The sequence below is a fragment of the Tarenaya hassleriana genome, unplaced genomic scaffold, assembly GCF_000463585.1.
Source record: "Tarenaya hassleriana unplaced genomic scaffold, ASM46358v1 Cleome7, whole genome shotgun sequence".
Lineage (NCBI taxonomy): Eukaryota > Viridiplantae > Streptophyta > Magnoliopsida > Brassicales > Cleomaceae > Tarenaya > Tarenaya hassleriana.
The window spans coordinates 4,410,253-4,421,364 of NW_010969548.1; the positions used below are offsets into that span (position 1 = coordinate 4,410,253).

The following is an 11,112-nucleotide window of genomic DNA, read 5'->3' on the forward strand; positions in this document are numbered from 1 at the left end:
AGGGAAAGAAAAGACAGAATATCATAGAACCTGGATATGGTCTGGACCGAGCAATCTCTGATTACATTTGAGAGCTTTATGGAGATACCTAAGAGCAACATGTACATTGCCCAGGCCTTCCTCCATCATGGCTACATTAATGTATGTGGCAGCAGTATTTGGATGAGATGGCCCACATGTGAGATGTAGAAGATACAAGGCACGCTTAACATACCTAATGACAAAGATTATTTGAGTTGGACAGCAGAAAGGAAGCCAAACCAAAAGAAAACACAGTTCTTCTGAAACCCAAGATTGGCAAGAATGAAAACATCCTTGAAATGGAGAAGAACATTAACTGATTGTTAAATAAAATTTCCTGAGAACTTCAGAAGCTTATCAAGAACAAGTACGAGTAGGCACTTAAGTGAAAACTCTAAATAAAAATTTATAGTGACCACCCATAATGGTGTGGGAAAACTTACTTGAGAGCTAACTCTGTATGCTGAAGCCTGTAATAGAACACAGCAAGATCCCCATAACTCTTCATTGTATCTGGATGATCAAGTCCTAGCTCCCTTTCATTGATATCTAAAGCCTTTTGCTGATATATTGTAGCCTGTATATTCAATAATATTTTTATTGCTATGTCTGAAAAACATATATATCTAGATCATGCAGCCTAAAGAGAGAGATGATCTACATTTCTTTCCATAGGTCGAAGCAGTCTAACGAATAACAGAAACATCAGTCTGACGAATTAATATTTGTTTAGTCACCTAAAAGACTGAAAAACACCCATTTAACAACGGACCTGGTTAAAGTCACCAGTGTGATACAAAACTACAGCAAGTAGACTGTAAGCTCCTGCTGTCATTCGGTGATAGGGACCACAGACAGCTACAAGCTTTGCAAGAGCCTAGATAAAAAAAAAAAAGAAAACAGAGAAATAAATAACTCATTATGTTACTGTATGGAGATTAACAGTAACATAAAGAATTGAGGACATGTACCTTTGTTCCATATGTAACCGCATCTTCGAGCTTCCCTTTGTCTAAAGCTGTTTTAGATGACTCTAGAAGTTGCCTCCCATCAGCAGATGAACACGCTGCTTGCTGCAGAAAATTTGGAAGTCTTAATAATTACAGCCAACTAACAAACTATAAAAGAATGCAAGTGCATGTAGAAACTTGACAATGTAATTATATTCTTTCTCGTTCATTACCTTATGCACAGGGATCAAGCTGACAACATCTGTTTTCCGGAATGGTTCTGGAGAATCCATGTCAAAGTCCCTTGGAATCAGCTCAATGCCAACCTGAGAACATTTCAAATAAAGAAAAAAAGAGAAACCTATAAACCATAATTTGAATCTCCTCAAATTTAACCTCATCCATGGCCCATAAATTCCATACACTTTTTAGGCTAGAAGGTTAGCTTATCGAATGTCACAGGACAATATGTAAATGACTGACAACAAGTAATACACTCAACTTTCTGATTAAGCTTGCATTGGATACCTTATGGCATAACCCACGCAAAATGGCGAACTTCCTTAGGTCCTTGTAACTGAAAGCGTTAAGATCATATTCATATCGCTTCTTCAAGAACTTCTCCAACCACTGAAAGACCAGGGGATGGACATTCCAAGACTTCTGCAATGCTACATTTTCCGGAATCCCAAGCATCATATTTAAAGCAGTAGCTACAGTTGCAGCTATTTTATCGGTGTCAGCAACAGCAGAAACCACTGCCTGAAGGATATGCTTAAAGGCTCGAACTATCATCTCATGAACACAGAGTGCTTGTACATGTGACAACTTATCAGAAAGCTTGACCTGTTGTAAGCAATAAAAAGCCAAGGATTTGGAGTTAAATAAGACATGTGTCTTTCCCAGCAACATGTAAGCATCTATGAATTCTAAATACCACTAAAAAGGATATGTATCAACACTAACAGTTCATAACTGAGTTGCCTAAAGATACATTGTTGACTCAATCATGTGAGATGTGGAAATTGCCTTTTCAAATTAAAAAGAGACAGGGAAGGCCTCAGTTGAAAACTACAATAACAAATGAACACGAAAACATGAGCAGAAAACCACAGCAAAGTTTACTTCTCAAGAAAGAACAAAACCAACTTACAACATATCCTAAAGATCGCATCCGAAGGCCTCTTGTGTGCATAAAATCAGTTAGTGTCCGGCCGTCAACTGGGGAGAGCTCCAACGAACCAAAGTCTGCCACCTGTATTCCGAGATACACAAAGAACCCACAGTTGGCAATGGTATTAACTATGTGGATGGACAATACATTATGAAAATCTGGACTCATTACCAGTTTTGGAATAGCAACTTCAGTGTAATAGTTCTGTGCCAATTCGACAAGTTCTTGAAGAGACTGTTGAACAAATAATCTTATTAGTTAACATGTTAACACTTAACACATGAAAAAATAGCAAAACTCTGTTTAAGTCGGCTGTACAACCTTTTGATGAAGTCCGGTGTCTGATTCTTTTAATCGAGTGAAAGCTGCATCAGACAACAAGCTCTTCAAGACAAGCTCATTTTCTTTACCGCTGTTCTCAGCATCAGGTTGTGAAGACACAGCCACTGCATTAGTCACCTCCGTAGAAACATCATCTGCATGAGATGATGTTGTACACCGTGCCTTAGGATTGTTTCCTTCTGACTTTTTCTTGCTGTTATTGAGGGACTTTAGCGGTTTTCCAAGTCCTTCAACCTTCAACTCATTCTTAGCCTTCTCACTGGATTGCTTTTTGTCTTTCTTTGTATTCTTCTGATCTTGTAAATGCTGTATCCAGCAGGCCCCGAGCTCCCATCGCATGAAGTTATCCCTTTCCAGCTCTTTTTCCTCAAGCTTAGAAAGACTTTCTTCCAACAACCTTTCAACAAACTCTTGGGATGACTTAATCTCTTCGTGTTCTAAGGCTTGTAGTTGTGGTGTTTTCTTATTCTGCTCTGGAGAGGAATTATGGAGAAGTAATCTCAAACTGTAAACAACACATAAGTAGTCAAACTGTCAACAACAGAAAGATATTCTACAAGCAACAAAGAAAATACTGAAGTTTTAGGGCTAATAAAACAAAATATTAAAAGAAAATCACAAATACCAAACTCTGAGATACATAAAGAGCATACTGTAAGCAGGTAACTTCTATACTAATATTTAAATGATCACCTGTTAATATTAAGAGCATTGGCACCGCCTTCAGGTTGTTCAAGGAGGTCAACAATTTGAGAAGATGAGCTTACTTCCTTGCATTCCTCTATTTTCACAACAGCGATGTAACCACAATACCTCAAATTTATAGTTCCCAGAGTTGCAGTATCCTGCACACAGAAACATGGCAAAGAAATTTTAGGGAATATTGAGGAAGATAATTCAGACATGGAAACTAACAGGCAGGTAGGTACTCTTGTTTGCTGGAAAATACTCACATGAGCTGCTGTATTTTCATCGGCAGTAAGTCCTTTGAGAAGGTTCCGTTCCATTAGCTTCTCTTTATCCAACCCTGATGCTTGAATTCCATCGATCTTTGTATCCATCTTACAGCTTGCATTTGAAGTATCCCTCATAACGGTGACACTCAAGTCCCCAACTCTCTCAGTGTAAAGAATTTCTGAGTTTTCAACCGAGCCTGGCACAGACATTACCTTCTGCACAGCCTTGATCGCTCTTAAGATCCCAACATCGACAAAGAGGTTGTGAAGAAGAAAGACTTTCCTGTCTCTGATTTGTCTCTCCTCTGCCGTTTTGCAAGGCATAGACGCAACAAAGGCAAACTCGCTCGCCCATGGAACCAAATCATAGCTGCCATCTCTTCCTTGGCCACCACCATTGCCACCCCATTTCTCATCCTCTACAGGGAGGGGCGGAAATGATGACGGTAACTGTGCCGCTACAGGAGGAATTAGCCACGTGTTGGCTCTAAATCCATATGGAAGATTCCCAAACTGCACATGGATTAGAAAATTCATCAACCACACACCAAAGCTTTTAAAGAATTTCATTTTAACATATGCTTAATGGCGTCCTCTAAATTTGCCAATCACATTGAGAATCATACTTTGTTACGCTCTGAGAATGCTTTCATGAGATCACTGTAAGCCTGAAACATGCAAAAGATACCAACAATTCAATATAGGATGACGAAGCAGAACTGTGCAATGCAAAAACCATGGATTATGACAAAACACACGTTATCAAAGACTCTACTAAGCTGCCGAAGCAAATCAACAAGGCTGTGACATAAAATTCGTAGTTTCCCGACACTGTAAAACCCCTTTCTGCAAGCTTCAACGTGAATCAGCTTCCCATTACAAAGCTTCACCTGAAATAGCAAAATTTTTCACCAGATGACCAATTTCGAATTTGACAACCAAATGCGAGAATGAACTTATCAAATTCGTTATCGCCCACTTACATCGAGGGAGAAGAGATGATCGTCCTCCGAGATATCTTCAATTTCCCGTTTCGTCACTCTCCGTATAACTGAAACCGCGATCAAATCATAAACGTTGTATAATTGAAAAACATCAAATTCATGCGAACACACACACGCAGGGAGGGAGGGACGGACGGAGGGAGAGAGACATACATTGAAGCGGAGGAGGGAGGTGAGCGAGAGAGAAGAACTCGTAAAAGCTGCCAAGCTTAGGGCAAGAATGGCTGGTCTCTCCGTCTTCATCGATAACCGAGTCCTTCGATGGCGCCGATTGCTTGATCGCGGCGTCGCCGGCGGCAGGATCACTCTTGGAGTTCTTTCCTGCAACCTTAACCTGTGCATTTTTGGCAGGATCTGAATTCTCTGGTTCCTTAGTCGCAGCCGAGGGTCCGAAGCAAGTAGTGCAGGCGACTAGGTCGAGCACTCGTCTAACGTGCGCCACAGCCGCGCCTTCGTCGTAGTCCTCTGCCAGTTGTCACCAACGGTCACAATTATAATCGTGGTCGTGGACACAAGCGACACCATTTGATTCCCAAAACGGCGTCGTAATATCTCTAGACTCTAATTAAAGAGACGACGTCGTATGATTCACTGTTTACCTTCGACCAGCTTGAGAAGGCACGGTTTGAGCGCCGAAACGTCGACCACGTCTTTTAACCGCGGGCCTCTGACCTGTTTAAAAAAAAAAGGGATTTTAACTGGGTTAAAATGTGAATAGACCTTTTTGCCCCTGTATTTCTATATTTTTTTCTTTGCACGGTTTGAATTAATTTTTTTTTATGAAAGTGATTTGTTTAGGCACAAAAACACATATATTTCTATCGGGGGGTCACTTTCGTTTTCCTTTTTGCACGACACGTTCTCGATGCTAAATGATGGAGAATTCAACAGTGAATACTGAATGTGGACATTTTTGTACCGCCGTCGAATCCTCGTGTACTTCTCCATGGATTCAGGAGCATTTTATAGATGAAAATATTCTAACTATATATTTTATTTAACGCTTTAAATTTGGAGTAGTTAAAAAAAAACCTGAACTTATCAAACACTCTTGAAAAAAGAAAGGGATTATGTCGTGAAAATACTTCCTTGTCCGTATATAATGACGAAATTTCCTTACCTCGTGGGAAAGGGAAAAATGAGTGACGTGGCAAGTGTCGACGTTAACGGATAGAAGCCGCCGAATATCAATGATCCTGTCCGTCGAGATTCCCTGTTTATGACTCACTCTTATGAATTGCCTTTATAATATCAAACATGTGAATCTTATGGCCAAAGCTTCACTTGTATTAGCGAAACATTTAATAAATTACACAACTAACATTTTAAAAAAATATACACACTCCTACAAAAATTTCCTTGTCGAAATTAATCACATTTACGCAACTTCTAATGACCATATATATATATCCACGGAAGAAAACAAACAACTTGTGTACATGTAATAATATCGTCGTGTTGCAAAATTAATTTGTATGCATATAATCAAGTCGCCGTCGTCGAAATAAAAAGACAACGCTCAGGCGGTGTAAAAAAAAAATATTGTGTACGCTAAGAAATACATTCTAATACGCAACCAATCGCCAAAAATTCAATAAAATGTATTTTATCTAAAATAATATATATATATATATATATACACACATATATAAAAAAACGTATATAGATTATAAAAGGAGTAACGGACCTAGCAAAGAAAAGGGCGAAGTTTAGGGCGAGAAATACCAAAGAGAGCTGAAACACGCAAGAAATATGAAAGACACAAACCTTGAGGACAACCTCCGTTTCATCCGGAAGCTTCACTGTGACATCCACAATAACCGGAAGAACTGCACATAAACCGTTTTAATTTGCAATTCCAGTTATATTACCGGAATAAACTCAATAATCAGCTCGAATTTTGCAGTCCCACACATATATACGTATAAATCTATATGTACATATCTGTGTACCTTTATCTTCCTTCTTCTTCTTGTCTCCTTTAGCCTTCCCACGGCTGTTCTTGGGAGCCATTCTTCTTCTTCTTCTGTAGAATGAAAACATTTCATCACCGATTAAAACAAGCCCATTTTCAACGGTTTTTTTTTTTGTTATATTTTATTTTATTTTTAAAATCATTTTCAAATGGACGCTCACATCGAATTTACCAGATTATAAGCTCTAACGACAGTAATGCTCCGTGCCCCATAAACACTCAATTATCACGACGAACCACAAACCAAAATACGGTAATTAATTCACTGACTAATAATCCCTTTCATATATTATACACTCTTATCCATTCGAACCACAAACACAAACTTGAAGATTTCAATATATATATATATATATATATATATCATCAAAAAAGGAAATTCGAGATTTTTTTTTTCAATAGTTACCAGACGAGCGGAAGAGCTGGGCGAGAATCAATTTATTTGGGCTTGAGAGGAGAGATATTTAATGAAGAACAAATTTATGAAACCGAAAAAAGAGGGAAAATAAAGAAAAACAGTGTAAAGAGTTTATTAATGGTCGGGAGAAAGGCAGAGGGAGCGCGACGGTTTCATGGAGAAACGGAGATAGAGAGAGAGGGAGGGAGTGATAAGGAAGGAAGGGCGGAGATTCAACTGTCAGATGGTCGAATGGCATTTTATGGACGTCCGTGGCTTATACCGTAATTATCTCTTCGTCCAGGGGTTCTTTTCTCTCTCTTTTTTTCACCAAAAAAGAAAGAAAATTCCAAACTTTTTTCATGATATACGTACATGTATATCCCTTTGAGAATATATATTACAATTTGACCTTGCTTTTTTTTTTTCTTCATATTTTCATATTTTGCTTATTGAATCTCTTTAAAATTTTCACAAAATTTTAGGACCGGTAAATATACTACTGAAAAATTCTAATATTATAAAAACACGTAAGATGATAAAAAAAATAAATAAAATATTTGCATTTTTCAGATAAATTATTTAACACTTTTATATAGATATATAAAATTTTAAAATATTATCAGATTTTGATAACAAGATTTTTGCTAAAAAACAGATATTTCACTAATCACTATATTTTCTCAATATATAAATATTATAATCACTATTATTTTCATGAAAATCTAAGAATATTTTGAATATATGCATGTAGAAATTTAAAATAATTAGTATACTTGGGCGATTTAAAGTCGGAAAAATTGTATTAAAACACAAGTCAATAGTAGGTAAATAACTATCTGCCAGAGTTGGATATACGTTAATAAGTCACAATTATCAAACATTTATTTTCTTATGTTTGCATTTTTTTTTATTTTATCCTTGAGTTAATTTCCAACAAAAAGTGGACATTTTGAGATACGGCATGTGATGAATAAAATCTATAAATACTATATATTAACGTATATGTTAATCAAATGGGTCTTATAGATGTATCTCATGCTTTATATATTCATATGATATATTATCTGATATAATATTTTGTGCATTTGTGAATTTAAAACATCAATGCATAATATATCGAAAATTTTATTATATGATATGTATCATACAGATTTATGACCATTAAATACGCAGTTTTGGAACCCCCCTTAATTATAGGTTAAATATGTTGGTTTAAAATAATAATAAATAAAATGTAATTTTGAAAAATATTGTCCGTGAGAGGGAAGGGAAGGCGGTTTTGTCGTCCTGTAATATTGGCAGGTCACAAGTGGTAGGAAGAAACAAGGTGGGGGACCTCATCCAACGATGGGGTCCACAGAAAATGGGTGCTCCGACGAATCACACCCGTCCAAGGTTCTTAAACCGGCTGTAATCTGACGGCGTACAATAGGGCCACGTAGAGCCGGCACATCCCATCATCGTAATCCAGAGATAACCAGACATTTGAAGCCAATTTGCTGTGAAATTCGGTAATGCTGCCCAAAAACAAAACACCGGCATTTCATTAATGTGTATTAACGTTGCTGCAATCGGTCCCTAATATCGTTGATATTCAATTGGTGAAATGTATTTGGTGTCACCAAGTAACATGTCATATGTCTATGTTTTTTTTTTAAAAAAAAAATAACTAACCGTCTCATCCAATAGTTGGTGTCTCAGTGGTTGAGAGATGACAAAGTCATTTCGTGGGTTCGATTCTACTGATGGAAAGAAATGTAATTTCTGGACTAAAATAGTCCATATACAAAGGTTGATCCCGAACTTAGAAAGGATGTAGTCGAATCAAAAATCTAGAAAATCATCCTGGTTATAAAAAAAAAAAAGAACTAACCCTCTCACATAGCATGAGCATTTAGATAGTGAATACGGGCAGATGAACAAAGAAGCATTGGTAGCAGCCACTACAATAGTGGAAGACCTTTGAGTGGGGCGGTATTAGATGTTTAATATATGTCGGAAAATGGAAATACAGTAGGGCTGAGATCATGGTTATTTATTATTGACATTATTTAGAGATTTTTCAATTGAGTAAACAAATGAAATGATACGGGAAAAAAAAAAGGGAAGTGGACCTTGGGAATAAAGTAGAGGTTCTTTTCGGGCCTTTGGTTGGCATACGGCTCGAGTGAAACCCACGTGCCCTCATGTAATGAAGTGATCGTACAAACTGTGAGAAAAAAATAAAAGATAGAGTGAGGTTCAAAGTGACGAAAGGTGAAGGTGGGGGGAAATTGGAGATGGATGATTGGTCAAACCTAAATTTTATTAAACCCAATAGGAGCTTCTCGTTTATGTCCGGTAGATCCAATAATAATAAACGATGGCGTCATCAGTTCGACCAAACAAGGGGGTTGAAACCTGTCCTCCTCACTTTCTTACAAAGGAAACACCAACAAAGTTTTAAATGCGTTTGACATTACTCCTTGCCACTGAACTAATCTGACTTGTTTTTTTTAAAAAAAAATTGAACTTTATAGAGACATTTCCTACTGATTTTTGTTTATTTAATTATAAAAAAAAACACAGATGCACAATTGGGAGAGGTCTGGTCTACTGCCAAAGCTGCTAACTGGTTCATTCTTCAACACAGACAGTGAGAGTGAGACATATGGCATCCGATTTTATGCCCATTTGTTTTGCTTTGTTTTTTTTCCTCCTCGTGCCATAAACAAGAACAGTGTTAGTTTTTTTTTTGGTACTTCCTTTGGTACCCAAAAAAGGAAAAGAGGGAAAAGCCTACAAAAGTAGGAGGCACAGTCGAAATGTCCAAGAAGAGGAAGAGGGGAAGAATTCCGCATGAATGAATGTTGCTCATTTCTTGTTGCTGGCAAGTAATTTCTTGGGGATTTGGTGAAGAGGTGTTGATTTCAGGAGAAAAAGCCTGGCCGCTCGCTCTTGCAGGGTCCCTCCGCATTTCATCCCCCTCTCCTGCAGCTCTCTTTTCAATCTCTCCATCCCCAGGACCTGTGTCCAATCCCCCCACCAATTCAGTGAACAAACGTCAGAGTGTGATCGACAGAAACAGCAATTGATCACAATTCAGATGCTACAAGTGTCCGACTCAGCAGAGCGTCGAACGAGGTCCAGGAAAGACTCGTTTAGGACATAATACAAAAGCATTACCTCCATGTCTGCTGCTGAACTGAAGTCATCAAAGCTAATCGGCTTCTTGTCAGATTGATCACCCTTCCCATCAACAGAGTTGGTTTCCTTGACGGCTTCACCATTCACCAAACTCGATGGCTTCGAGGGTTGGGGAGCAACTGCCAGTGGGCCCTTGCTCTTGTCTCCACTCAAATCCACCTCCTTTTCAGCTTGACCTGCTTCCCCATCAGTAACCACTGATGCATTTTCCAGCTTTTCCTTGATAATCTCAGGTTCCACACCAGCGCTCTCCGCCATTGGTACATCTGAAATTTGGTGGCCAACACTGTCTTTTTCTTCCTCAGAACCACTCTCACACGAAGCTCTACCAGAGGAATCCCTGTCCTGGCCTCCACCAATAACCAAGCCCAAGCTCCCCTCTGTATCCTTATCCGAGACCACTTGGCTACCGTTGTCTAGAACAACGGATTTCTCATCGCCTTCCTCGTCGCTGCTATCATCACTGTCACTATCTCCCATAACTCTCTTTCCCATCCTGAAAAAGATAGAAGAATATCAACAGTAAGCAAGGGGCAGATGATGAAGCCATCTATTCTCATAATCTTCATTCAGAACATGCAAGACATACAAAAACTCCCGCATTGCGAATACACAAGACGAACTATTTTCTGTTGATCCATCAAAGCCAATACCCAGTAGGAAACATAAAGAACCAATTTTAGATGCAGGCAATCTCGTCATAAGTTCTAGACACAAAATTATCCCCAAACTTCAGTTCTTATAATTCAGACAATAGCCACTCAGATCACCTAAACCCTAGAGGGTGAAGGAGATCATACCATATCTTCAATCGCTTCGACTTCTCTGAATCTGCGTTCATATTCTCCTTCCTCTTCCCGTTCTGGAAAGATTCTTTGAGCGCCATCTCCACCGCCTCGATGCACTTATCAGATTCTTTCCTGTACTTCTCCACATACTTCTGCGCCTCTCTGTCTCCCACGCCTTGCTTCCCCTTCTTCGCCTGCTTCTTCAGGAACTCCTGCGCCAATTTCTCGAGCTTCCTCTCCTCCTCCTCCGCCTGCCACTCCTCCAGCCTCTTCTCCGCGTTAACATGCCTCAGCCTCCGCCCACTCATATCCCTAC

At 38.7% G+C, this 11,112-nt stretch overlaps 2 protein-coding genes across 2 annotated transcripts in view; both read right to left on the reverse strand.

Annotated features, from left to right (window-relative positions):
• Window positions 1-7,038, reverse strand: part of LOC104801374 (protein TSS) — a 10,945-nt gene extending 3,907 nt beyond the window's left edge. The window contains exons 1-20 of the mRNA XM_010524618.2: window positions 6,829-7,038; window positions 6,400-6,473; window positions 6,215-6,276; window positions 5,568-5,660; window positions 5,047-5,119; window positions 4,601-4,912; window positions 4,427-4,494; window positions 4,202-4,333; window positions 4,070-4,111; window positions 3,441-3,956; window positions 3,181-3,332; window positions 2,467-2,992; window positions 2,317-2,379; window positions 2,125-2,226; window positions 1,500-1,817; window positions 1,205-1,297; window positions 993-1,094; window positions 794-898; window positions 465-598; window positions 31-214 (exon numbers count right to left, since the gene is read on the reverse strand). Coding sequence (XP_010522920.1) covers window positions 31-214; window positions 465-598; window positions 794-898; window positions 993-1,094; window positions 1,205-1,297; window positions 1,500-1,817; window positions 2,125-2,226; window positions 2,317-2,379; window positions 2,467-2,992; window positions 3,181-3,332; window positions 3,441-3,956; window positions 4,070-4,111; window positions 4,202-4,333; window positions 4,427-4,494; window positions 4,601-4,912; window positions 5,047-5,119; window positions 5,568-5,660; window positions 6,215-6,276; window positions 6,400-6,460 — 3,138 coding nt within the window. The 5' untranslated portion in view covers window positions 6,461-6,473; window positions 6,829-7,038. The remainder of the gene's footprint in view (window positions 1-30; window positions 215-464; window positions 599-793; window positions 899-992; window positions 1,095-1,204; window positions 1,298-1,499; window positions 1,818-2,124; window positions 2,227-2,316; window positions 2,380-2,466; window positions 2,993-3,180; window positions 3,333-3,440; window positions 3,957-4,069; window positions 4,112-4,201; window positions 4,334-4,426; window positions 4,495-4,600; window positions 4,913-5,046; window positions 5,120-5,567; window positions 5,661-6,214; window positions 6,277-6,399; window positions 6,474-6,828) is intronic.
• A 2,360-nt stretch (window positions 7,039-9,398) lies between these two features.
• Window positions 9,399-11,112, reverse strand: part of LOC104801375 (protein SDE2 homolog) — a 2,557-nt gene continuing 843 nt past the window's right edge. Inside the window, exons 2-4 of the mRNA XM_010524619.1 lie at window positions 10,809-11,108; window positions 9,988-10,504; window positions 9,399-9,828 (exon numbers count right to left, since the gene is read on the reverse strand). Coding sequence (XP_010522921.1) covers window positions 9,676-9,828; window positions 9,988-10,504; window positions 10,809-11,108 — 970 coding nt within the window. The 3' untranslated portion in view covers window positions 9,399-9,675. The remainder of the gene's footprint in view (window positions 9,829-9,987; window positions 10,505-10,808; window positions 11,109-11,112) is intronic.